This window comes from Genypterus blacodes, unplaced genomic scaffold (genome assembly GCF_046128005.1).
Source record: "Genypterus blacodes isolate CSIRO-AG114 ecotype Tasmania unplaced genomic scaffold, CSIRO-AGI_Gbla_v1 ptg000133l_1, whole genome shotgun sequence".
NCBI lineage: Eukaryota > Metazoa > Chordata > Actinopteri > Ophidiiformes > Ophidiidae > Genypterus > Genypterus blacodes.
Window position 1 is genome coordinate 8,506,661 of NW_027466935.1, and position 25,840 is coordinate 8,532,500.

A 25,840-nucleotide genomic window follows, 5' to 3' on the forward strand; every position below is an offset into this window, starting at 1 on the left:
GAATTTGAATCAAAATGGGATGAAATGTGTGTGTTTGGGAGGATGAGTCTGTGTATGTTTGAAACGTTTATTCTGGTCATCTGAAATTGTTTGGTTAGAAGTGAGTCTCACCTCTGTAGCTGATGGGTCAACATCTGAGAATATTGAAAAAAATCAGCCTGGAAAACTAGAGGAATCTTTAAAAGCCCATAACAAGGACAAAGAAGGAGCTAGAGAGCTATTTCAGACACACAGATTTCAGGAGGATCACTTGGTGCAAATCTGAGAATATTGAAAAAAATCAGAAAAGTTGACCCTGTGGTCAACATTTTGGAAAGAGAATTCTTGAAAATCCCATGTCAATTGGTGTGAATTTAGGGCAAATCTGAGAGTATTGGAAAAACCTGCAGCCAATGATCCTTGTGCCATATAGATGTGTTTTTACAAAAATGACCCATTTGGTCCATGGTTACAGTCATTTTAGGAGATTTTGACCAAAAATGTAATTTGCCCCAAAGTTAAATCAATGTATCCCAGTGCCATATATATGCTGTGTTTGAAATTCTGGCGCTATTAGAGTCAATAAGACAATGATATAGGCTTTTCAAAAAATAAACAATTCCAGGTTACACAGTTAAAATGATTCTGGTGTCATGTAGATGCGGTGATTCTGGAGCTCTAGCAGTCAATAAGACAAGGATATGGGCTTTAAAAAAAGTGACCCGTTTGGTCCATGGTTACAGCGTCATTTTTGGTCAGCAACTCTCCATGAGTGATTATATGAACAAAGACGATTCTCCTTTTTATTAAGGTTTTTTTCTTTACAAGAGAGTGAGAGTTTCTCTGTTTGACCGGTCAGCAGCTCTGTACAACCATTCTATACACAGGAGGTCAAAGTAACTGATGAGCAAATGTCTTGTTCATCACACTGCCGTTTTTTTTGACTGAGTACAGGTCAGAAGATGAGACAGGGTTACACACACACATACACACACACGCACCATATACTGTACATCAATATTATTTACAATACGATGGCTGACTGGTCACTTGAGATAAATGTTTACGGACAAAAACAAATACAGTAAAATCGTATTTGGAAACAAAAATAAGGTCAAACTCAAAATTATGTACAAAAGACAGATTACAAAGCCTATCTGACTTTATTTACAGCCTCATTTACAACAGAGCCCACAGCTCTTAGCTCATCAGTTGTACTATTATTGACATTAATGAAGGCAACACAATCTCCACCTAATCTGAGATACAGGGGCTTCTTCTAAAACATCTATGGAATTCCCCCCCAATCTCTCAAAAAACACAAACAAAACAGACATTAACCGGCTTTTACAGGGAGCCGTATCCCATGGTAACTGTGTCCCCCGTGCTGCAAACCGTTTAAGGTTCCTTTTTCCTTTAAAAAAATAATCAAGTCATTACAGTTCAATTTCAAGCTTATTAGTTGTTCTATCTACTTCATTTAGTTTTTAATTTCCTTGCTGTGACTCGATTTGCAATTTGCCAATGCCGTTTCCATCAAACGTGCGGGGGGGCTGTAGTGTTTTACTAAAGCAGGAACTGATGTGAAAACTTTATGGCTTTAAGTTCAGAGAAATATGTTTAGTTAGTGTGAGGTGCAGCTTCATGTCTAACTGGACCCGAGAGGAATGCAGCATTCACTATCTTCTGGAACATATTGTAAAGAGAACACAGAATATCAGGAATAAAACAAAACAAAAACGCCCATCAGTATAATGGTTTTGTCAGTTAGTCTGGTCCTCCAACTGAGTGAAAACAAACAGCAAACCTGCCGTTATAAAACACTCCAGTTAGTGTCGTTTTGTCCCCCGCCTCACCATTTTCAAAAAGTACATAAGGCTACTTCAGCTGACATGAACAATGATTGGAGTATATTGTCCCAGGTGGTGTAAAAACATTAAGTAACAACAAGAAAAGTATCTGCAGAAAAATACAGTTCATAATTCCAGGAACAATAATGAAAGGTCCAGACTTCTAGAATGTAGTGTGAGGTTTGAATTACATGATAAGTGTAGAGGCGATGCTTAACAAACAGGCATGATAACCCTTCTACCTGTAAATCCATCAATCATCATCATCATCATCAACTTAAACCTGCAGGTTAGTGTTTTAATAAATATCCTGCAGCCTGGGGACCAGCCCTTGAGAACCCATGCTCACATTGCTTCATGTTTGAGGAATGTGATATCAAACTGAATATAAAACAGAGCTGAAATAAACAATGTTATGTATCGAAACATAAAGTAACAGCATGCCCTCCTGAAATGCACGACTGAATACCGGCACAGCTGTTTCTCTGCTTCACCACTAGGGGGAGGTAATGACCAGCTCCACAGAAAGAGAGGGTGTAAAGCAGGAGAGGGGCAAAAGGCAACAGTTTCTTGTAAACAACGATCCAACGAGATATAAAGGTAAGGAATGAAAACATGATAAAGAGTGTAACAGCAGATTGGCGTTAAAAGCTGAAGAGCTCAGAATTGTGTGGCTTCGATTAGAGGATCTGAGCGAGACGAAGACTCAAAGTGTCATCTCTCCTTTTGAGCCTCTGTCTGTAAAACAAAGACAGAGGCTCAACACGTGTCACAGCCTGGTGTGTCGTAGTTTTCCTGCTTTTTCTAACAAACTGAGCTCAACTCAAATAAGAATCAACCACCAAGACTAAGTCAACATGCAGTTCTCCTAACGGCCACTAGATGCTGACTGAAGAACGTGAGGAAAACCTCCAAATGATCTAATTCCTTCCTAATTTCTACCTCTGATGTGTGTCTTGGTGGTGATTTTGAAAACTTTAAGGTCGTCGTGAGTGTATTCAATCCTAAAGTGGTGTGTGTGTGTGTGATGGCATGGTTTAAGAGGAGCGCTAAGATGCTGCGTTTGCTGCTCCATTGTCTCAGAAATTAACAGATGTTGTTTTGTAGCCGCTCTAATTGCAGATTAATGCAATTGTCCCTCTAGATGTCCAACTGAGATTGAAGGAGACATCTTTAACCCACTTAAGAAAATGATGATGTCCATTAAAAAATTGGAATGAATGTTTTGCTGGCTGCAGATCCTCGTCACTCTCAAGCGGTTTGGTCTGCGGCCCAGTTAAGAGTTTGGACTGGTGTGGGATTGATCGCAGTGGAAAGATGCTGGCTGTCTGCAGCGGCGGATTGCGGCCCTAAGTGTCCCATTTGTTTTGCTTTTATCGGCTTTAAATTGTGGGCATTTGTCCTCTGTAATCTCTTTTATCGTCTCTGCTCACAGGAGTAGGAACACAATCTTCGACGTAGCGTCAAACACAGTAAGCTGCGTGTTGTTTACACACACACATACAGTATAAATGATGAAAATGTGACCAGATGGAGCACAAACACACTTAATGTTTGCGGTCTTAGAGTAACAATAACTTCCTGTTAGTAGTTTCAGTTTCAGGGGACACGGTGTTAGAACCCCACGTTGAAAACTGGAGCTACAACATACGCACAGTGCAAAGGTGAACAATCAGACGGGCGTTGTGCGGTCCTGTGTCCTCATTGCTAATTTAAAAAATGAGCTCACCGATCGCTTCCATAAAAGTTGATCGAGTCAAATTTCCGCCCTCAGAATTAAAGCCAGTTAATCAAAGAATCCAAATCATTTTGCCACAGAGAGAGTTCGTCTCTTTGCCCTGTACCTGCGTTGTGCCGCCGCCGCCGCCGCCGCCGCCGCCTCCGTGTTGTAGCAACGTGACACCTACACATCTGTAACTTCACATCTGGACGACACTCGGCACTCCCGCCTCCAGCTCCCTTTCGGAGATGCACTGTGGGGTCGGGAGATTAAAACGCATTAAAGTTCATTTTGAATCTTCTTCAGTCCACAGCGTCTGATTCAAATCCGCCTCAGGCTTTGTTCTGATCCGGCTGCGTTTGTCTTTAGGATTTCTGCTCGGCGGCGGCGGCGGGCGCGGCCAAACTCTCCGGCTTCACAATCTGGTAGGTGATCAAGTATTCTGGGTAAGCCTGGGAAAAGAACAAATGTATTCCGTATTAATTCCGGTAAAACTACTAATTACAAATGAAAACTTGCTCTAGGTTCGATGTGCATGTGTGTGTGTGTGTGTGTGTGTGTGTGTGTGTGTGTGCACGGACCTGCTCCCCTCTGTAGATGACGTACTCGGCGTACGCCAGCCCGTTCACGCTGGGTCGTCCTATAACAGAGTGGTGTCCGGGGGGGGCGTGGGCCATCTTCATCGCGCTGAACTGGAGGAAGGACTTCCCCAGCGTCACTCTGCAGAACAACATCTGCCTGAAACGCAAACACACAGCAGCAGCGTGGTCACAATGAGTGTGAACAGAAAGCTCAGATGATGTTGAATTCCTTTTTCCAACAAAGTCCTACGTGAGTCCAAGTCCAGTCCAGTTCTATCTTATGGAATGAACTGGTAGCTGCTGGATCGGGGCTCACATAGGACTTCCTTTGAGACCCCCTCGCAATCGACCTCTGACCTGTGGCACACGTAGCAGGACCGGTCTTTGTGGGTGGGGCATCCCGTGCCACCGCCTATGCCGTAGACGTACTGGTTGCTCTTTGAGGAATTCTCCGCGAAATAGATTCCGGCCCCGAACATGCCGCCGATGTAGGCGTGGCGCTCGTCGAAGCCTTTGTGGATGATGGCGTTGATGAAGGGAGAACCTTTACACGGGGACGAGAGACGAGGTTTAAATACTCAGATATGACGGTAAACCTACGATGGCGTCGCACTGGGTTTGTACTTACCGTGAAACAGCATTCGCTCGTTGTGGTGGTTGTGATTTTCGTCTGCGATTTCCTTCTGTCGGTGGGAGTATCGCTCCCGTAGCTTCTTATTCACCACCTTCTGAATCTGAAGGAGGAAGGCAAAGCGAGGGGGAGGAGGGGATTTGTTCGTTTACTCTGATGTGCTGAGGATTTGTTCGGAGAATTTGACCGCAAGAGTTAAACAAAGGCAACTTTAGAGAAATGAAATGAGTAATCTCTGCTGGGGCCTAGTGTGTGTGTGCGTGTGTGTGCGTTGGATATACACCTTGATGATGTTGTAGCGGCTGAAGACTCCGCCAGCGTTGCCTCCGTCGCGGTGTTCTCTGATGGTGCTTTGTAGCTGGTAGAGAAAATCCACAAGATAGGAGAGATGTAGAGTTAGACGTGGAGTTTTAAGTATCAAATAGAATAATATCTAAAGGTCGTTGCAGGATTGACTGTGCAGCTCGAGTAGAATTGTGAGTGTGTGCGCTCGTACTTCCTCCTCCACAGACTGGAACTCCTTGTCGTCGGGCGCCAGGTCGATCAGCACGGTGCCTTGGCTCGAGCAGTGGAACGTCAGGTAGGGATTAGCACCTGCGACACACACAATTAAGATGTTTTCTCCACTAGCAGCTGTTTCTCGCACACATTGTAATCTTCCTCCAGCAGGTAAATGTAAGGTGAAGTGAGTGTGTGTGTTTTCTGACCTTGCTGGCCACCCAGCAGCCTTTCGATGCCCTTAATGAGCTTGTGTCTGTGTCCGTATGCGTTGATACCGATCTCCTTCAGCTCCTCGTGCCCCATGTCCGCCAACACATCCAGAGAAATCTGCCCGGAAACAGCGGAGGGATAAGATTTATTTATTCCAGACGGCAAACATCTTACATAAAGTCACTAAAGAAGAAAGAAGCCCGGGCTGAGGCGTTAAAGGCAGAGGAGGTGTGAATGGACCATCCCACTTACAAACACATATACAGACGTCTCTTAACCATTAGATTGTGTTTAAATCCGTCTTGTATCTGCCAAAAGTGCATTTAGTAAGAAAGTAAAAGATCCACTTCAGTTTGTCTTCTGCTGAGCTCGGCAGTAGAATATAAACTACAGAACTGTTTAAAAGTGACCGTAGGGAAAAAAAGCGTAAACTTAAACAAATCAATGAACAATAGCTCGCTGATCCAATGCAGGTTGCCAAGACAACGCATGCCACAAAAGGTCACATTTTCCCTGAATGGACGCTGTGATGATATCCAGGACATTCAGATGCAAATGTGCAGATGCTGATGTTGGCGAGTTCATTAAGGCCAAGCGGAGACGATTCAGGCTTTTTGAAACGTCGACCTTTAACACACACACACACACACTTATCCAGCCACCATCACTGTAATTGCTGCAAATCCACCCGAGCTCATTAATCTAATCAGAATTTACCGACACGTCACTTGTTATGTTGAATCCAAAGCTGAAACGAGCGCAAACACACATCTGACGACGCACGTTAACACAAACAGAGTCGGTGTTGCCCTGACAACTCTAATACAGGGATAAATGTTAACGTCGCCACTAATTTGATGTCAAATCTCCCTGAAGTCAAAGTGACAGGTGTGGATGTTCACCTGGCCTGGATTAGCAGCGTCGCTACAACACTACAACACATTTATAACAGTCGTCCACCGCTAAACATTCACAGATTCAAGCCGTATTCACACATTTACTGATATGGAAACAGATTTAAGATGCATTTCCGGGGCGATGAATTACCTTTGATCACGTGAGGACGAAGCAACACGGCGCCTCTCACCTTCATCACACTCCTTAACGCGACATGTTTCCATTTAGGTGAACTCACACACACACTTCACATGATACTTAGGTACAGTGTGTGAAGTCTTCTTGGCAGTTGCTGTCTCTGTTTCATTTCTGTTTCTGTTGTGCCTTTGCCTCCGGGGGTTTGTTTACAATTTATCGGCTCATCTCTCTTTCTTATTGTCTCCATCTCCTTTCTATGGTTCTCAATCCATTGTTTGCGTTTGCCTTTTCCCTTTCCACTAAGATAGACAAAGGTAAACAACTTTGCCTTTGTGTATCTGTGTGTGTGTGTGTGTGTGTGTGTGTGTACCTGCTCTCTCTGGAAGGTTTCCCTGAGGTGTTCCAGCCCCAGACTCTTTAAGAACTGGTTGATGGTCATATCGAGCAGAGCTGCAGACAGAGAGACAGAGAGACAGACAGTTAGTCGGCTCTGTGATCTATACATTCAAATACACACAAATGAGGTTTGACAGGAAGTTGCTGAAATTAAAAATACTAAAAAGCACAACACCACTTCCTGCTGCGGCACTGGAAAGTTGTGACCAGCAGCATGACCCCAATCTTCCCCAGGGACCTGTGTGTGTGTGTGTGAGTGTGTGTGTGTGTGTGTGTGTGTGTGTGTGTGTGTGTGTGTGTGTGTGTGTGTGTGTGTGTGTGTGTGTGTGAACATACTGTCTCCTTCCTTTCTGTCAGACCCCGAAGCTCCGTCCGCCGTTCCAGTGGCCCCGCCCACAGTGATGTCACCCAGAGGCGTGCTGAGGTTATCGATGCTGCTGGCGGCTGACAGGCAGGATGGGGACGGGGAAGGGGAGATGACCACGCCCCCCGCAGCGCCCGTACTCACCACACTCGCACTCACCTGAGACGGGGAAAGAGGAAGATGGTCGCCTTATCTGCGCTACAACAACTCGTGACGACGTTCTGTCAGCTGGCGTCACACTCACCACAGTGGCCTGAGGCTTCAGGCAGCTCGGCAGGGCGTCCGGCGGCATGGCGTCCACCAGCAGCGCTCTGATGTCATCAGCCTGCGGCGGACAGAGAGGCAGAGAATGACGACATGTCGCAGTTCTATGTTTGTGTTCTTCTCTAACACGCCTAACACGCTCTGGATGTTGTTTGCGTCCTGTCATACCGTTGCCAGGTCCAGCGGCGTCTGTCCCTCCTGGTTCTTCATGGTGGGATCGGCTCCGTGCGCCAGCAGCAGGGCGCAGAGCTGCGTGCGCCCCTTCTGCGCCGCTTCGTGCAGGGGGGTAAACGCCCACTTGTCTGTGGCGTTGACGCACGTGTTGTACTTGATGAGCAGGGCGGCGATATCCACGTGCTGAGGAACCAATGTCACATGTTACAAGGAACTGTGTGAAATTGTAATTAAAGAAAAAGTATAAACATTAACTGGAAGAGAAAGGGTGTGAATTATCAATTCCCTCTCTCTCCTCGCTCTCTGTTTCTGTCTTCATCTCACTCATCGTCTCCAGCCTGTCTTGGCATCAAACACAGTGCTCGAGGAAGCTTAAGTGTGTGTGTGTGTGTGTGTGTGTGTGTGTGTGTGTGTGTGTGTGTGTGTTCATCATCTCTTCATTCCAACGCGTGTTCCATGACTCTTCCAGCAGCGCAGTGCTGTGAAGCCATAAGTAATGCATCACTCTGAGACAACTAATGCCTCCAGGTGTAAGGGGGAAAAAAAGTTCACTTTCCCCCCCAAAGGTGCCCGAGTGTGACGGCAATGACAACGATATCAGTGATAATGAATTAACCCTCTGAATGACAAGATAAAGGGGAGAGTGAGGAACCACATTACAAACACAACATAAAGAATCTGCAGGGTTGACGAGGCTGAACAGCAAAAACTGCATGGAGGCGCAGTTTTCTAACTCCCATCTGGATCTGAGCTACAAAATTAGATCCCGACGCGCCGCGATGGGCGACGGGAGAGTTGGTAAACCTCGAGTCGTTCGCCTCGGGGGCAGATGTGTTGAATTTCGAGACAAACAGGCTCTGGCAAAGAAAACAACGGAGGGAAGGATTCTAAACAGATGGCTTCTTGGAGGAACTAAAAGGGAGACGGAAGGAAGCTGCGCCCCCGCCGGGTTTCTGTTGCCAGGTTTTCCGTTGCCAGGTTTGTGCCGAACGAACAAGCCAAATTGTTGTGCAAAGACGACAAACTTCAAATGGTCAATGTTGCCATGTTACATGATGTTGCATGAATAAGGCTAAATCTTCCTCATCCTTACAATACTGGGGAGATGAGGGGAGGCGGAACAGCATTTGTTGGCCTTCCATGGAGCTGTAACTTCTTCTTCTGTGGTTAAATTCAGGTAAACCCCAGCTTCACATGATAGTTACAAACATATGTAAGAGAGTTGAACTTGTAAGCTGCACTCAAGTCTGCGGTGTGAACGCAGTGTGTGTGTGTGTGTGTGTGTGTTTGTGTGCGTCTTACCCCATAAGACGCTGCGTTGTGTAAAGGTATCAGCCCTCCCTTGTCCTGGGCGTTGACGTCAGCTCCGTGTTCCAGCAGATACTCCGCTACCTCCAGGTTGTTATATCCAGCTAGACACCGGGGGCAGAGGTGGGCGGTGACATGAAAGCATAATACAAGACGAAGGAGAAGAAGATGAAGAAGGTGATAAGGGGGGGGGGGGGGGGGGGGGAGACAAAACAAGACAGGCGGGGAGAGCGACACGTCAGCGTGACAGCATATAATCATATTTTCATTTCACAAGCTGAACATGAAGGCAGAGGGTGTGTGGGTGTGTGTGTGTGTCTGTGTGTGTGTGTCAAAGTGGTCAGAGCCACGAGGCATGGTGAAGATGTTCATGATGTTCCTTGGCAGTCCCTTAATAACTCCCGAGCGTGGCAGGCATGGTGCAAATCAATTTGTAATTTAGATCAATTCAATTATCATTTAGCAAAAACAACAAATGAAAATGTCTCCTCTCTTCATTTTGCTGTTTAATTGGAATTTTTGACGTTATTTTACGAGCTTGTCTTAATTAAAACCTCCTTTATCTTGGTCTGACTTCCCATTATTGTGTCTTGGCTCTTTTATGTTTCCACAACAACGCGCTCCTATTTATGAGTACGGAGTATTTTTATCAGGGATTTAATCGCCACTCCATTAGTGTGCGAGTGTGTGTGTGTGTGTGTGTAGCTGTAGGAGGATAATGTACTGTATCTCCTGCTATCATCAAGACTACGGATCCTGAGTGTGTGTGTGTGTGTGTGTGTGTGTGTGTGTGTGAGTGAGGAAAACTATTTACCCTTTTATGAGATCTAAGTTTGTTCTAGTAAATCACAGTACAGCTTAAGAGTGTTTAGTTGTCAAATCGTCAATCTTCAGATTTTGATCATACGGTATTTGCATCCCTCAGCTCTCAGTTTGGCCAAGAGTTACAATCACACAAACGGCGGTTGTGCTTTTGTCTTCCCATCATTCCATACTTCTTTCTTTCTTGGTTTTGTAAAATGGCCGTATCGACTTGAGGCTACTTAAGATTAAAACTGCATGAACTTTTTGGGAGAGCAGGTTCTGGAATGCCCTTAGAGATCCCCTTATGCAGGTCCTGGCTGCAGCATTGACATACATTATTAACTGTAGACATCATTCGGACCATATAACACTAAATAAAATACCTCTAGCCCAACGCTGGCTGAAGTCTGGAAAAATGCACTTTGCTCTGAGATCTGGATTTCGCTTTAAATCGTCAAGTTCTGGTTCGGCGCCCGAGTGAGATTAAACCCGACAAGTCACCAACGAGGTGTTTGTGCCCTCAGGACTGCGGTGGTCTGGATGTGTTTTCATCTTGTTTATTCTTAAGCTCCTCTGGCAATTATTGTGTCCAAAGTCGCTGCGTCTTCCCTGCGTGTGTGCGTGCGTGTGTGCGTGTGTGCTGTGTCTCTGCACAGTACCTGCGAGGTGCAGCGGGGTGGAGTTGCGTCCCTGCGTGTCCCTGCAGTTGATGTTGTCGGGGCTGCACAGTTTCTGCACCCGGGCCAGGCAGCCTTTCTTGGCGGCATCCAGCAGGGCGGCGTCTCCTCTCAGCAGGTCCTGGATGTCAGTGTCCCCGTCCTTCACCAGGTCCAGGGGCGTGTTCCCGTCCCGGTTCTTCTTGGTGGGGTCTGCGCCATGCTGGAGAGCCAGAGGAAGAGGAGGAGGAGGAGGAGGAGGAGGAGGAGGAGCGTGAAGGGTAGGAAGAAGAGTTAATGGATAAGTTACTGTAGTTATTAAAATGGGGCAGGAGCAGGATGACATCGTTAAAGCCGTTTCCTGCTCCCTCACAGATATAAACTATAGTGACATAAACATCAGCACTTAGAATCCAAACACGTTCGCAAATACGAGGGCCTGACAAATGGCGAGCCACTGGAATACGACGGAGACAAGAGGACGCGGGGAGGTGAGGTGACGGGACATCCAGTGAAGTGGAAAACAACATTTGCCGGAGAGCGGCAGAGCTGACAGTGTCATCACTCAGCTGTCTCCCGGGTTATGGTTTAAGTTGTCATTGGGTTGTGCGTTTTTGAAAATCTGCTCATTAAAATACGATTCTACGGGTGAAGTCCCTGGGGTGTCCACAGTTGGCCTGAAAATGTCTGTTACGCGTCTCCCCAGGCTGCATTCCCATTTAAAAGGGTTATTAAGGAATCCATTTTGTATTTTTCTATCATTCTTGTCCATATCCATTATCACTTTTCTGCTTTCGTAAACACATTCATGGTTTAATTGGAATTCTATCCCGGGAAAGTCACACCTACGGACATTTTTAAACAAATGTCTGTTGCTGCTCTTTTAATTTATTCAACCTACAAGCCTCTGTCACATGGATTTGATATTTCTGCTAAGTTTTTCACAAAGGAACTTGGGCTCTGGCATCAACAGCAATAAAGAAATAACTCTTGTACCTATTAATACAAACCGGAAAGATCATTAACAGAAGACGTCTCAACACTTTAAGGGATCACATCCTGTCAGCAGGTGATAATCATTGTTGTCTGCTTATTATAGAGCTACTTCCACACAGAATGTTAATGTTGAATTAAGCTAGAACTTATTTGAAGTGTCTGCTGTCTGCCACACACACACACACACACACACAAGTTTGGCTGACCATTTGGGACCAGAACACACAATCACACTTCTGTTAATGAACGAATGACTCGGTGTGCACTTCATCCCTACCACACCTAAAACCCTTAAAAACAGCTAAAACTCTCAAGACGTGTTGGCAGTTCTTGGCAGCAAATGTGGCGGATCTTTATTCCACACAACATAAATCCACCACGAAAAAGAGAAGACAAAGACAAATCTGCTGCTCATTTCCGAAACAGCTTATTATGAAAAAAAAAGGACAGTTTGTGTTTGTGTGTGTGTGTGTGTGTGTGTGTGTGTGTGTGTGTGTGTGTGTGTGTGTGTGTGTGTGTGTGTGCGCACATCCTGTGTGAAGTCATCAATGTTGGTCTAAGGTAAATTATGCAGCACCCATATGCTATCAACACAGCGGTGATGTAATCTCATCTGGAGGCGTACAAAACCCCTCAGCTGTGAAAGAGGAACATTTCACAGACGGAGAGAGACGCCACAATCAGCTTAGAAAACATATTTTCATCTGTGACATCTGATTGCTTGATAATTTCTTAGGAGCATACATCCTCAGAGCTGGCTGCTGTCCTTGGCTCGGCCCTGCTCCTCCGATTTGACCCTCTATTAAACTTATCCGTCGGCAGTTGTATGCTAAACTAAACTCTGTATGTTACTGGTTGGTTATGAGTGTGAAGCATAAATAAATTTCACTGAGTTGAACCTTTCCTGGGTGAACGCTTAAGGAACAGAATCCTAATGAGGCAACCTGCTCTCAGGCAGACCTTGATAATCTTTCTACATTTGTAAAATCCAATATTGGGTGTCACAGCTTATGTTCTGAGGCGTGACGGGGGCAGAATGTTGTCATTTGTTCTTTCAGCGACACATGAAAACCTTTCAGCTCCCGTTTTAAAACAAGGCAGAGCAGACTTCTGATCCCACTGGGAAGCCGTCACGTCTTCCTTCGTACGTTTCCTCCGCCACGGTATGTGGGAGTGGATAAACTGCGTTCGCGAGCAAAGTTTAATAAGCTGCACTGAGCAAAAATGGCAGCGAGAATTAAATACTTCCAACTCCGCAGACTTCAAAGAGCCTGGGAGTCGTGTAAGGTCGCAGCGCGCTTCACCGCCGTGTTTACAGACATGGTGCGCCGAGCGACTTTATAATGAAAGAAAGACACTAAATTAGAACCTGCACGTGATGGAATGAATAGAATTAGATCACACTGCACTCGCCGATACAGCAGGAGTTGAGGGAACTGTTTCACACCTATCAAAGAAGCAAGAACGATGGGAGCGCAAAAACATTTGTTGGAATGAGAATCACACGTCACACAGGGTAAATTTAGAGGAACCTATATGATGGTGATGTTTATAAACAGGACCTAAGATACTGAGTTCTGAGTGTTTCTTTGGCTTATGGTGTGTGGAGACTGAAGGTCTGATCCGGTCCTAACCTTGAGCAGAAGCTTGCAGATCTCGTATTTCCCCTTGGCGGCGGCCTCGTGGAGAGGCGTGAACTTCCACAAGTCGGCCACGTTGACCGAGGCCCCGTGTCTGACCAGCAGCTCGGCCACCTCGTAGTGACCGTAGGAGCACGCGTTGTGGAGGGGAACCAGACCTCTGCCGAGAGAGAAGGACGGAGTCAAACACAACACATGGAATGTTCTTCTACAAAGCCTGCGTGTACGTGTTTTATTCGGGGATCTGAGCCAAACAACGCTCAGAATCTGCCCTAAACTTTGATCGCAACCAAAGCATGGCGTCGCACCCTTTGTCCTTGGCGTGCACGTCGGCCCCGTGGTGCAGCAGGTACTCCACCACCGACACTCTGTTGTAGCCGGCGGCAAAGTGAAGCGGAGTGGAGTGTCGTCCCTCCAGATCTCGACAGTTCACGTTCTGAGCCGTACACAAAGACTGGAAAGAGAGAAAGAAAACATTGAGATCAAACATTTTCCATGTCCTTTTCATGTATATTCATCAGATTAATAAGAATGAAAGAAAAACAAATAGATCAAAGGCACCTGAGGAAATCTATACCCTGTGATTGCGCAATTCATCATTCAGTACATCACTGATATGACTTTGGCATCTAATTCTGATTGAAATATAATAACACACTCTCCTCGACCTCCTTCTGTTCTCTTGATGTATGGTGGCCGGCGACGCACATAAACAACAGACATTTCCCCCCACAACACATTAGGTCAGAGCGCCGGTGGAAACGTCTCATCAGGGCTGATGTATACGGCACACAAAGCCTGCTGAGGAGAACAAAGCTACTCTGTCATTTGCTTGGTTTTGGCTTGAGAAAGAGGTTTTCAGCTCCACTAACTGAAAATGCCACCAGCACCAAACAGCACAGAAATATTACCGTCATTTACTGTTGGAAATAAATATAATTTCTCCTTTAATCCTGCTTCAGTTGACACACACCTTAATGCAAAGGATTTAAAATGTGATCCGTCCTTCATCACCGCTCGGAATCGCAGCAAACAAACAAACTTAACATGAAGTGGGAAAGCTATTAAACTGCTTTTGATGAATGATGTAAAACATACTGAGAAAATTGAGCGTGTAGGAGCGGATGGCAGAAAACAAACACTTCAACAAATGCAGTGATTTAGCAATTAATTACAAGAATAAATCCGATTTTTAGACATCTGCAACAAGCAAATTACTGAACAGAAACGCCAACATCCTACATAACTTGTGAGTGTGTTTGCAGAAAAACGCCTATTTTCCTTAAAACGTCACTCAGCTGCAGGGCCAGACATTGCTTCATATGTGTGTGTGTGTATGTGTGTGAGTGAGGTAAAACGAGGCTGACAGAGAGCCCGACCTGAGCTCATCTTCTGTTCCGCTAAAATTCCCTGCCAAGCTGCCAAAGCATCACACTTTAGCTGCAGCACCACTGACAGATCTTCATCCCGAGAGGCTCTTCATCACTCCGTCACACCATTACTGACCGTCAACACCGGTCAATTATTCACTCCACAGCTAAAAGCTTCTTTGGAACTAGAACCGAGTCCAATCGGGTCCTGATATTTGTAATCTGAGCGTGTGAGGCCCCGGGGGGAACCGAACCCTCAACCACCGAGCTGCAGAGGATGACTTGCGACTTCAGCAGATCACCGTTACAGCAAAAGTTAAGGTGGGAAAAACAGGAAGTGTTGTGAGGCAACACAGACGGGAAAGCGTGACCTTTAACGAGAATAAAGTTCTGCAATTTTTTTTCCTTTATTTTCTAAAGAATCAATGTGGATGACGCTGAAAAAAACAACGACGTGTAATTTGTCTGACATTTAAAGAAAATCACTACATTCGCAACTTCATAAAAGCAGAAACACAGGAACAGAAAGCAAAGGGCAGGACATTTTGTTCCATTTTGGTCTTCAAATGTGTTGGCAGACGTCCATTCAGCATATGCAATCTAATCCCACGCTGTACAAGTGTACACAGTATTATCTGCACTTAAACGCATCACCGTTACTCTCACTGAGGAGTAATATTACACAGAATAATATTAGTACATTGACCTTCACTCCTTCATTTGTCCGTCCAGCTTCAGGCTCTTTTTACTCCCAATTTTCAAACATTATGAATTCCAGTCAAAGTCCAATTACAGTTTGAGGTTTGTCAAGGGCCATTTGCATTTTTGACAAATATTCACATTCTTCCAAAACCTTAATGGGGCAATTAAAATCCTATCTCGCCTCAGAGCATAGAGGAATGATTTTAAAGGGTCAGGAATGTTACAAATACACACACAGAGGCAAAGCAGAGGTCATGCAATTCGTAACTGCCTGAATGAAGCTTTCTGAGTAAAAACTGTTGTAGATGTTTATGTGTGGCACTCGGGCTTTAATATCTATTCTAATATGAGTTGAACTTATCGAAAAGTGGATGCATGAATCAGAAAGTACCTTGACAGTGTCCAGGTCTCCAGCTTTGGCCGCTTCCAGAAGTCTGTAGTCCACATCGGAGTTCCTCACTGGGACGTTTTCTGAGGAGCAAAGACAAACCAGGAGAACGCTGAGGCAAAGATGATGAGGGACTGAATTGGAATTTGAATGAATGAATTTTTTTTGATTGGGTTTTTTTTTCTCCCCCTTGTGTTTCTGTTCAAGCAGATGGTTATGGAAGTCTGTTGATCAGTTTGCTGTTGTTAATTTGTTGTTCCACTCGTAGTGTTTGTCTGCCTTTGAAAAGAGAATTAATGAAACCTCAAATGATTCAAACAAAGAAGGTGGGTGGCAGAGAAAGAGACCACTGAGGTATCAAAGAGCTTTGAAGGAGAGAAGTCTTCTCTTTACACAGCAGATGTCTGTGGATTCAAACTGATGCGCTAAGAATGGCATGGATGATATTTAAGACACCTGCTGTCTAGAAAAGCAATTACTAACCCAAACCATTCTTAAGTCGCAGCAACTTCAGTCTGAGCTTTAACGCCACAGACGATTAGACCCTCTTGTTTCTTGCAGGGCAAAAACAACAGGCAACTTCCTCAAACACACACACACACACACACACACACATACACACACACACACACACACACACACACACACAGGCCTACCATTGAGTATTTGCTGAACAGCCTCATTTCCCATCTGAGCAGCAGTGAAGCCCTGCAGTGACACCAGCGAGGCGTCAGCCCCGTATCCTAGCAACAGCCTGCAGGTCTGAAGGTGGCCTGCCAGCGCGGCGCGGTGCAGCGCCGTCTGACCCAGCGTGTCGAGGGCGTTCACCTGTGAAACCCACATTTGCATTAGGATGCGTGCAAAGGGACCTTCTGTGGTTACGCAAGTTACACAGACACACTCCGTTCTAATGCAGACGTGTAGCCTGAGCTTCACGTTCATCATAACCAAACATCCTCTGACACTCCGGGAGTTTACTTTACAGAGAAACGACGGCCATGACGTTTCCCGGTGAACCCTCTGTTTTTTCCCCCGCAGCGGAAATCATGCATGTCTTGATTCAGCTCACATATTTCCAGCGTTTTGTCAGCGTGCAATTATAAGTTTCCATCTGGTTGGAGTGCTGATCTGAGAAATTAAGCATCAAACCTCCGTCATACCAGCTGGCAAAGCAGTTACACACTTTCATCTTTTTAAACATCTCAACCCCGAATCTCATTAGACTAAAAACAACAAAGGCACAAAACAGTTTCTGAGTCCTAGATACACTGAATAATAGGTATTAGGTAATAAATAGCTGCGTTTAGGGTGGAAGGTGTCTGTCTGCGTCTGCCTTTGTTCTTCTGCTTGTGTGGGACACCAAAAAAAGCACAAACCGGACCCAGAGGGAACAGATGCGACGTTCAGGTGAAATTCTTGGTGTGGGCTTATTTAATGGAAGGAGAAGGTGAGAATGCAATGCTGCTGTACCTTGGCACCGTGTTTCTGCAGAACCTCCATGATGTCATTGTGAGCTCTCTCTGCGGCCACATGGAGAGGAGTCATAAAACTACAACGAAAGAGAGAGAGAGAGAGAGAGAGAGAGAGACAGGGAGAGAAAGAGAGATTATGAATACAGGTTCTACTACTTAAGAGTGTAGTACTACTAGTAAAGATGGAACTGTAGAAGCTGTAGGCTGTAAGTAAAGTTTTCAAATACAAAATGTTGATGACGGCTATGCCAGCTCACTCTTTGTTCTTCTCGTTGACGTTTGCACCTTTCCTCAGCAGCAGCTCCGTCACCTGTTTCCTCTTGGGGTGAGGCGAGGCTACAGCACAATGCTACCACACACACACACACACACAATATTATTCAAATCAGTCACCAGTCATTTTTGATGATAAATAATAACAATGCGAGCAAAACCGTTTCCTGTGAAATTTCAGCGATTGACCTCAATGTGACCTCAACTTGCCCCCTCGGCTCATCTACATAAACAAAATTCACATATTTGTTATTCAGTGTGCATCTTACCAGCGCCGTCTCATGTGTGTGAGGGTGTTTGAAGTTGATGATTTCCAAGGCCAGCGTCTTCTTAGCCTTGGCCATGTCGGCTTCACGTGCAGCTTGAAGCAGCGAGTGGCCCTTAAACTCATCTGAACACACACACACACAAGCGGGGAGAAAATAAAAACCATGAAAAGTCGTCTGAAGCCAGTGAGGAACGTCTAATCCTTTATCGGAAATGACAAACTTTTAAATCACCGAAACATGAGTAACTTTCCTTTCTCTACCAACTGTGACCATAAATAATTTCCGCTGCCATGTCTCTCCAGCGGAAAAGATGCTTTCAAAAGATTACCTCAAAGCCTTTAACAGAGAGAAATGCATACGGGGGGCTTGATGTGTCGCAGTTAGGGGGCTTCAACACACACACGCAGACACACACCTTTTTTTGGCATCAAAGATTCCAGGTGACACAACAGCATCAGACCTACTAAGTCATTAACACCACACACGCATTCACCTAAAGACTGTAGTAACCACACAAATCCAAAGAAGCAATCCGTTTACATTTCTGTAATGAAAAACGACAATGACAAATTCAACCTATAGTCTGTTCTAGCACAACCAGCCACCAGGATGTGTGTGCCAGTGTGTGTCTACTTACTCCCACGGGTGCAGGGAAACCGCATGACTGTGCTCATGGATTTCAGACGGTCCCTCGCGGACAACAGAGGTTTGAGAGACGACCAATCAGAGCCGTGGCAGCAAAAAGGAAACTTTACGAAGGTGCTAATATAGAGCAAAATATGAGTCTCTTAACGTAACGTCTGGATTCAGCCCCATTAATTTTTAACTATTTGTCTGTATTTTATTTTGATGTCTGTTATTCTGTCAGAATTCACCAGAAGTAAACTTAAATTGATGCACCACAGGCAGACAGTAGTAAACGGACGACAAAGAGCTTTACAGTCGCACTCACCCAGACACAAACACGCTCTTATCGCCATCAGCGGTGCTGCAATGCAAAGTAGCTCCGATGCTCTGATCCGCTCGTAAGGGGCAGTTAAGGCTTTATTGTCTTACTCAACAGCACTCCGACACACGGCAGAGTTTAACGAGGTTGTTTTTGATGATCAACAAAAACACATGGCGTTATTGCTACCCGCATCGTCGGCTCTTTCCCTCGTTGGTGATCAGTGTTCACTCAAAGAGTCTAAATGCTGCCCGAAACCTCGCCTCACTATTGTTTATGTCGGATTTCACCTGCACATAGGAATATTCTGTTTATTAGTCGCAGCTTTTCAAACTACAAGCGGTTCGTTATGGAACGTAGCTCTGCTGTAACCAAGCTAATAAAAGTATTAAGCTACACCACCAAGCGCCTGAGGAAAAAGTAGCTACACTGAAGCTACACTAAAGCTACATCAAGTGTCCATCTTTTGACGTAGTTAAAACGAGTTATTTCTATGTCTGAAAACATTGCAATTTAAGACAAAATGAGCAGTATTGTTACAAATCGGTGGATTGGTGGAATCCTCGATAACATATGCAACAAAAGTTAATCCCCCTTTGCTTGAATTCAACTTGGATCAGCGTGATCAGACTTCCTGCAGACAGCAAAAGTCAAATATCAAAGACGAGACGTTGTAAATGATGGTGGTCTGGATTGTGACTCATGTAGCCTTTGAGTTTTGTGTTGATCTTCCCTCGTTGTAAAGACAAAAGCATCAAACAAAGACTGAGTCACTCATTAACCTTCTAGTGAAAGCTTCATAGAGAGGCACATAAAAATACGTTTTATTGTTTCATTTGACTCTGTTGTGACTGCAGGCGTAATAAAAATGTGTCTGTGTGGATCAAATCATTTCATCACACAGCTCTTTTTCTTTTTGGAGTAGAAATCAAGCGTGGCCACTGTTGCCTCAGAAGTGAGAAGGTCATAGAAGCAAACAGAGGAAGCCAAGGGATTTAATCACTTATATTCCATAGATGGCCCAACATGAGCATCTATTTGTAACTTTATCTACGTTTGATTTCCCCTTCCTCCAAACACGCTGGGGTTATAAATCACATGTAAACAAAAGTCACGTCATTCACTTGGGAGAGAGACTAAAACAATTCTGTCTTGCAACTTCCTCAGTACGATGTGAGTCTTTGTTTGTTGTGTTTATACAAACTAAACATGTCTGAACAACTTCTCTGCTTTACAACATCTGGCTATTTCAGAGATCTGTCTCCTCGCACCAGAAGTACTTTAGATCTCAGTTATTTTGTGTGTTTGTGTCTCTTAAACCAGACCCGCATCTGTCTCTGCTGATTGGTGTTCAAATCAACCTTTCTAGACTGATGGGCTCATTACTGCGGGTATCAAGTAAGTGCCAAACTCACATGTGAGCCTCTCCTTCAGCTCGGGCGTGGGCGCCATGTCAACGGAGCTCTTGCTGTGGCAGTTGAGCAGGGTGGGGTCGGCTCCGTGGCTCAGCAGCAGAGAACAGACCTCCACTCGGTTCTTCGACGCCGCTTCGTGGAGAGGAGTGAACTGCCACAGATCCATGGCGTTCACACAAGCACCATGCTGAGAGAGACGAGACATACAAGACGGTACATGAGGACATGGAGGAGAAAATGGGAGAGGAAAAAGGTGCAGCCACCGCACTGCCGAGGACACTTTCCTTTGAGATTGTGCTGAGCGGCACAAAGGGAGTGTGTGTCAGTCAACTATTCATGAGGAACACCAGTCAATGCAGTTGATCCGCCGTCTTCCTTCATAATTATGTCGCCTTAATTAAAGTCTTTGAAACTTTTCTCTGCCACAATGGAGCAGCGTGAGTTCATTCTCTGAAGACCCCGTGGCCCCGTTTTGTTTCCATTTTACAAGTATCTATTATTAATTTATCAAAACTAAATTACCGTATTAATTAGGTGACAATCCACCGGCTCTGTGACTACATGAGCAGCATATAAATTCCTACTTTGTGAGAGGGGTGCATCTCCTGCTGCTGACTGAAGGAGGGAGGTAGGGAAGAAAGGAAACAGGCTACATTCCAGCTAGCACAATGCAGACATGACACAGAACAGAGCCTCTTCAACTTTAACGTCTAAATGAGGCCGTCATGGGTTTGTTTGATGTTGGAAGGGTGAGGTCAAGGTTCACAAGTTGCTTTCGCCTGAAGAAAATGTTTTGGTGGAGTCCCTGTCTGCAAGATATCTGAAATTGCTGCATTTCTGCTTGTGTGTGTGCTTGAATGTATGTATGTGTGTGTGTGTGTTTCCGTGTGTGTTACCTTTAGCAGCAGCTCAGTTACTTCATAGTGTCCATAGGAGCAGGCATTATGTAAAGGCACCAAGCCGCTGGAATGACAGACAAAATGATTTCTTACAATGAAAGACAGAAAATGCAACATTAATTTACCTTGTTACTTTGTTCAGAAACATGTACGTACCCCTTGTCCTTGGCGTGCACGTCTGCTCCGTGCTGGAGCAACAGCTGAACTATTCTCACCCTGTTGTAACCTGCTGCCAGGTGGAGCGGAGTGGACTGGAGACACAAAGAGAGAGAGAGACAACGAGGACAGTTAGCGAAAAAGTTTCCGTCAATACCAACGCATGCACGCTAAACGATTTTGTATCATTTTGATCTGTTTCAATCCGATCCTGCTTTTTTGTTGTTGCCTTGAGCGTAGTAAATAACACATCATGTACATGTGTCCTGTATTAGAAGTGCAGTGAACTGTATGTGAGGCTGTGAGCTATGACAGCATCGCTAAGACTTCACTGAATCAATCTGTCCGCACAGAGAACGACCATTTCCTCCATAAAATAGACGAAAAGCGGCACTTCTGAATGTTGTAAGATGTGACTGAGATGAGATGGATTGAACTCCCCGTGCTTCCGAGCCAAGGTTATTCTCCCTCACAGCGGGAATGACACCCGAACCGATGGATGGACGTGAAAGAAGCACGAATACTCTCATTATGCAAGCCAACGCGAACTCATTACAAAAACGGCTAATGAAAAATCTGTCTGGATGCCGTGATGTAAGACCTGTTTAAAAGGAGCGGATGTACTGCAGCTCAAACTGAATAGAAACTGGCATAAACTTGCATATCTCCATGCAGCAAGCAGGGAAATGGAATCGAATCTTACAAAGGAAGCAGAAATGTATCACAATCAAGTGCATCGACTGAGAGCTTAATGCGTAAACAAACACAGCAGAGAGCTAAAGCACTGTCAAACATTACATTAACTTCTCACGAACTCTCACTTATCTGCTTTTGACTAATTATTGTCCCTTTCACACATGGAAAACCACACCTATATCTTCAGGAAATTACCCTTTGATGAAGAGGAATCCATTAATTTTCCAGAGACGTCCACCAAGTCTCTTTAAATTGAGTGTGTGATATTTTTTGGGAAGAATTTGCAGAAATAACAATTACATCCTGTCATGCATTTATGTAAAAGTTAAAGAATGTGTAGCTGTGCCTTTTCTTTACGGTATCTTTATAAACAAATAGTCCTGTTTCACACTAGTTCAGATTGTATTGATATAAATAATGCATGTCTATTCAAGCTTTAATCAGGGTTTAATCTGACATCAGAAAGCTCAGATTTGCACTCTAAACACTATGAATCTTCATCCACAGTACATAAAGGAATATGACACACACACCCGACAAACAAACAAACCCAAATATCGACAACGGTGCATCGCTCGGCGCTGAACAAGCCCGACGTAAGCAAAACAACTTACCAGCATTTTCTGGGATGTCAACTGCTAAGACAATGTCGCCGGAAACACAAATTGAAGTCACGACAAAACGAAAAAGGAAAACAAAACAAGCATTCAGAAATGCTACGCTTATAACCCGCTGAGTCAGCAGAGTGCGCCACAAATCTGTGATGTTATACAGCAAATAAAAGGTCAAATTCAGAGGCCACTTGGGAAGGGATCTCACTAGAACATTACTTCTGATGAATCTGGATTATTGAGGCGGTTTGATGGTGAAATCGTGCAGGATGATCAAAGTTTCAGACGCTTTCACTAACAAATGCCATGAATGTTTGATCCAGGTGGCACAGGCCCCCTTAGTGATGACCCGACTTCAGATAATTAGATCGTCTCTTGTGATCCCTGATGCTCCTTCAACAGGTCAAAGGTCAAAGGCCAACCAGCAGCCCTGCAGACAGACGGTTCGCTCCAATTTACAGGATGTGAAGGCGAAAGTTTGGGAGGAGCCGAACGTGGTGCTCATGAGTCATCAGCCTCATTTTAAAAGCAGTGTCTCTCTGGCCAGCGAAGCATTAAACAAGCCACCAGTGTGTTTATGAAACGTGAGCTGCTACCGAGTCATCCGCTGGGCCACACACACACACGCACACGCACACGCACGCACACACACACACGCACGCACACACACACGCACGCACGCACGCATCACCACGATGCCGTTGCCAGGGTCAGACAGGGCAGTTTAAGCTCCACCTACTCAATCTGTCAACACTACGGGAAGTGGGGGCTTATGCATATTTGTGTGTGTGTGTGTGTGTGTGTGTGAAAGAGAGATTGATTCGTGGATTAATTAGAAGTACTTCACTCTTAAGACTCTGGCAACATTTACTCTCTGTGTCCTTCAACAGTTTAGTTTGTGTGTAAAGTCCGTGTAGAGACGTGGTGAGAAATGTTCCCATAAAGAACAAATTCCTCGTGGGCTGTATTTCAAACAGATGCGATCGGCGGGAATAAAACCGAATAATGGCAATAAAAACCCCACTGTGTTGTTTTTAATCATCTTAAAGCCTTTAGAGGAAGTGGAAGCAACCGACGCAGGGTGTGGAGAGGAAAAGGGGACGAGGTCCAAATTGAGACGGGAAATATTAATCCCTTGCTCTACGTTTTGTCATTTTGGGCTATAACCACCACTGATTCAGTCATTTGAAGAAAATGAGGTTTAACAGAGAATATAAAAAGGTTTTTGTTGAAATGTGGCGTGTGCGTTGTTTGTGTTCCTGCCTCTCTCACATCTACGCTCGCCTCGATCTCTCTCTCTCTCTTTCCGAGGCTGTCAAGCGGTTCCCATGACAACAGTGACTGCTATCTGTCAGCAGTTGCCATAGCAACAAGACGGGACTTGACAGCGAGGGTGAGAGGCGGGGGGGAGGCACTTATTTGGAACCGTTTTGTTTGGAGTGTGTTTGTGTCAAAGGTCTTGTGCAGGTTGTGGCCCTGATAGATCTCTGCAGTTTATTCACAACACACACACAAAAACACACACCACTGCACATAACATGACATCGTCCTCTAAAGCCATCCAGCCGCTCATACCTGATTATTTAAAGAATTATCTGTTGGTGTGATAAATCCATTTGTTCCAGTCACTTGTGTCAGGATTTCTCTTTTTTAGAAACGAGCATCTGAATCGTTAAGGAGGATAAAAAGATGAATTTGCTGGACTTGCATAAAGGAAATGATGCATAACTGCAGAGACATTCAGAGAGGCGTTGGGTTGCATTGCAATCAGGGAGGTGAACTCAGCAAAATACAAGTGGACCATTTCCAGGAGGCTGGTTCAGCGGCTGTGTAGGAAGGTTCCTTTCCAAGTGGAGTGAAGAGGAGCTTGCAGTGTGTATGTGTGTATGTAAGTGTATGTTTGCTGGTAACAAAAATCACGCCACCGAATCCAAAAATAGTTGAGGTGCAAATGATGCAATGATACATCTGCAACAACGCCACAATAAGCATACGCAGAGTATAAGTGTGAGATGTCGCTGTAAACAATTTCCAATCCTGAGCTTAAGGAAAAACCTTTACAATATGTGGATAAAATGAAAATCTGTATGTTGGAACACACTCAGGAATCTCTCTTTATCTCATGCAGATGGAGTGTGTGTGTGTGTTGCAAGATACTGTTTGCTTCTTTAGAGCTGCACAGGTGGACACACTAACAGGATGAGTAGTGGAAAGATCAATGAACATATTAGCAAATCTGTGTGATATTCCTCTGACACACACACACACAGGGATAAAGTGCTGCTGACAACTCTGCCCATCCGTCAGCGTGGAAGATAAATAAGCTAGAGCAAGCCTTCTCATCTTGTGCGCCCCACACACACACACACACACACACACACACACACACAGGCCTTCAGCTGTCTCTCTGCTCTTCCTCGCAGCTACTCACTCGAGTGTTTCTCTCCACGTTGCAAACTAAAGAATTTGTTTGCATCAAATGCAGTTAGAGAGATTCAACAACCTCAAACAGGCCACTGACATCAATTTTGGTGTTAATTGAATCTTTTTTTGGGAGCTATTTGTTGTTCAGTTACACGGTGTGAAGGATTCGGATCCGTGTTAGCAACAGCAAAAAAAATAGAAATTATGTAACTAAAGCTAAATATATCTTATGGATTCAGATAGAATAGAATGCCGTAATGACGATTTCTCCTGGTAACATCTATACTCAGTACTCAGTATCTTTCCTTACATCTTCCTGCATGTGCTTCATACACACTCCAACACATTCTCAGCTACTTCATGTCACAGGCACTGGGTGTGACTTCATGTACACTCGCATGGGGAGGCGTCAGGATGTCAAGAATGCTTCACCGACGCTGATATCTGCCACTGAAACGCTTAATTGCCATTGATGTCCATTTGAGTGTAAAGTCCTTTGATATTTCAATATGATAATTACGTCCAAAAGCTTATAAGGCCGAAGTGACGGAAGGTTATCTTTCTTTCCTTCCAGCTTCTGACTCACTAACAGCAATTGATGGATGTCGACGCGTGCAAACTAAACAAAAACATCAACGTTTGTTCCAGGAGGGGGAAAGCTGCAGCTCCGGTGGATCAATCCCAACAATCATCTGCCTCAAACCAATCACCCAGGCTCCTTGGAGGAGGGGCCCAACAATAATCTATAGAACCGGATTGAAGAGTGTCTGCGGCAAACAAAAACATTTATCCTTATGTTGTCAAAGCTCGTCTTTGCTCGAAGGGCCCAGAAATCCAACACTTCAACTGTGTGAGCAAGGTAGAGATGAAAGGAGCCCCAGAGCGAGCGGAGAGGCCGGTAATGGCTGCCAGACGCATTCATCTGCTCTCGTTATGTTGTTACGACCCTAGCCGCGGCTGCATACATTTACTGAAACATTCTCACATTGGTACACCATCACTTCTTCACTCGACTCAGACGAACCTTCAAGGACATTATATATAATGCATCTGTACAATATAAGTATACGACGCGACGCCTGAATCATTCCTTTTATACTGGTAGGGCTC

General features: G+C 44.9%; 1 protein-coding gene across 1 annotated transcript in view; it reads right to left on the minus strand.

Annotated features, from left to right (window-relative positions):
- Nucleotides 1-932: 932 nt before the first annotated feature.
- The window catches only part of LOC143011378 (poly [ADP-ribose] polymerase tankyrase-1-like), a 52,781-nt gene continuing 27,873 nt past the window's right edge, over nucleotides 933-25,840 (minus strand). The window contains exons 7-29 of the mRNA XM_076164232.1: nucleotides 21,000-21,094; nucleotides 20,841-20,907; nucleotides 19,945-20,131; nucleotides 17,584-17,705; nucleotides 17,299-17,390; nucleotides 17,040-17,118; nucleotides 16,226-16,397; nucleotides 15,573-15,652; nucleotides 13,418-13,563; nucleotides 13,104-13,269; nucleotides 10,477-10,696; nucleotides 9,008-9,117; nucleotides 7,700-7,888; nucleotides 7,512-7,592; nucleotides 7,240-7,426; nucleotides 6,878-6,957; nucleotides 5,469-5,589; nucleotides 5,258-5,355; nucleotides 5,045-5,119; nucleotides 4,759-4,864; nucleotides 4,488-4,674; nucleotides 4,131-4,287; nucleotides 933-4,001 (exon numbers count right to left, since the gene is read on the minus strand). Coding sequence (XP_076020347.1) covers nucleotides 3,915-4,001; nucleotides 4,131-4,287; nucleotides 4,488-4,674; nucleotides 4,759-4,864; nucleotides 5,045-5,119; nucleotides 5,258-5,355; nucleotides 5,469-5,589; nucleotides 6,878-6,957; nucleotides 7,240-7,426; nucleotides 7,512-7,592; nucleotides 7,700-7,888; nucleotides 9,008-9,117; nucleotides 10,477-10,696; nucleotides 13,104-13,269; nucleotides 13,418-13,563; nucleotides 15,573-15,652; nucleotides 16,226-16,397; nucleotides 17,040-17,118; nucleotides 17,299-17,390; nucleotides 17,584-17,705; nucleotides 19,945-20,131; nucleotides 20,841-20,907; nucleotides 21,000-21,094 — 2,904 coding nt within the window. The 3' untranslated portion in view covers nucleotides 933-3,914. The remainder of the gene's footprint in view (nucleotides 4,002-4,130; nucleotides 4,288-4,487; nucleotides 4,675-4,758; nucleotides 4,865-5,044; nucleotides 5,120-5,257; nucleotides 5,356-5,468; nucleotides 5,590-6,877; nucleotides 6,958-7,239; nucleotides 7,427-7,511; nucleotides 7,593-7,699; nucleotides 7,889-9,007; nucleotides 9,118-10,476; nucleotides 10,697-13,103; nucleotides 13,270-13,417; nucleotides 13,564-15,572; nucleotides 15,653-16,225; nucleotides 16,398-17,039; nucleotides 17,119-17,298; nucleotides 17,391-17,583; nucleotides 17,706-19,944; nucleotides 20,132-20,840; nucleotides 20,908-20,999; nucleotides 21,095-25,840) is intronic.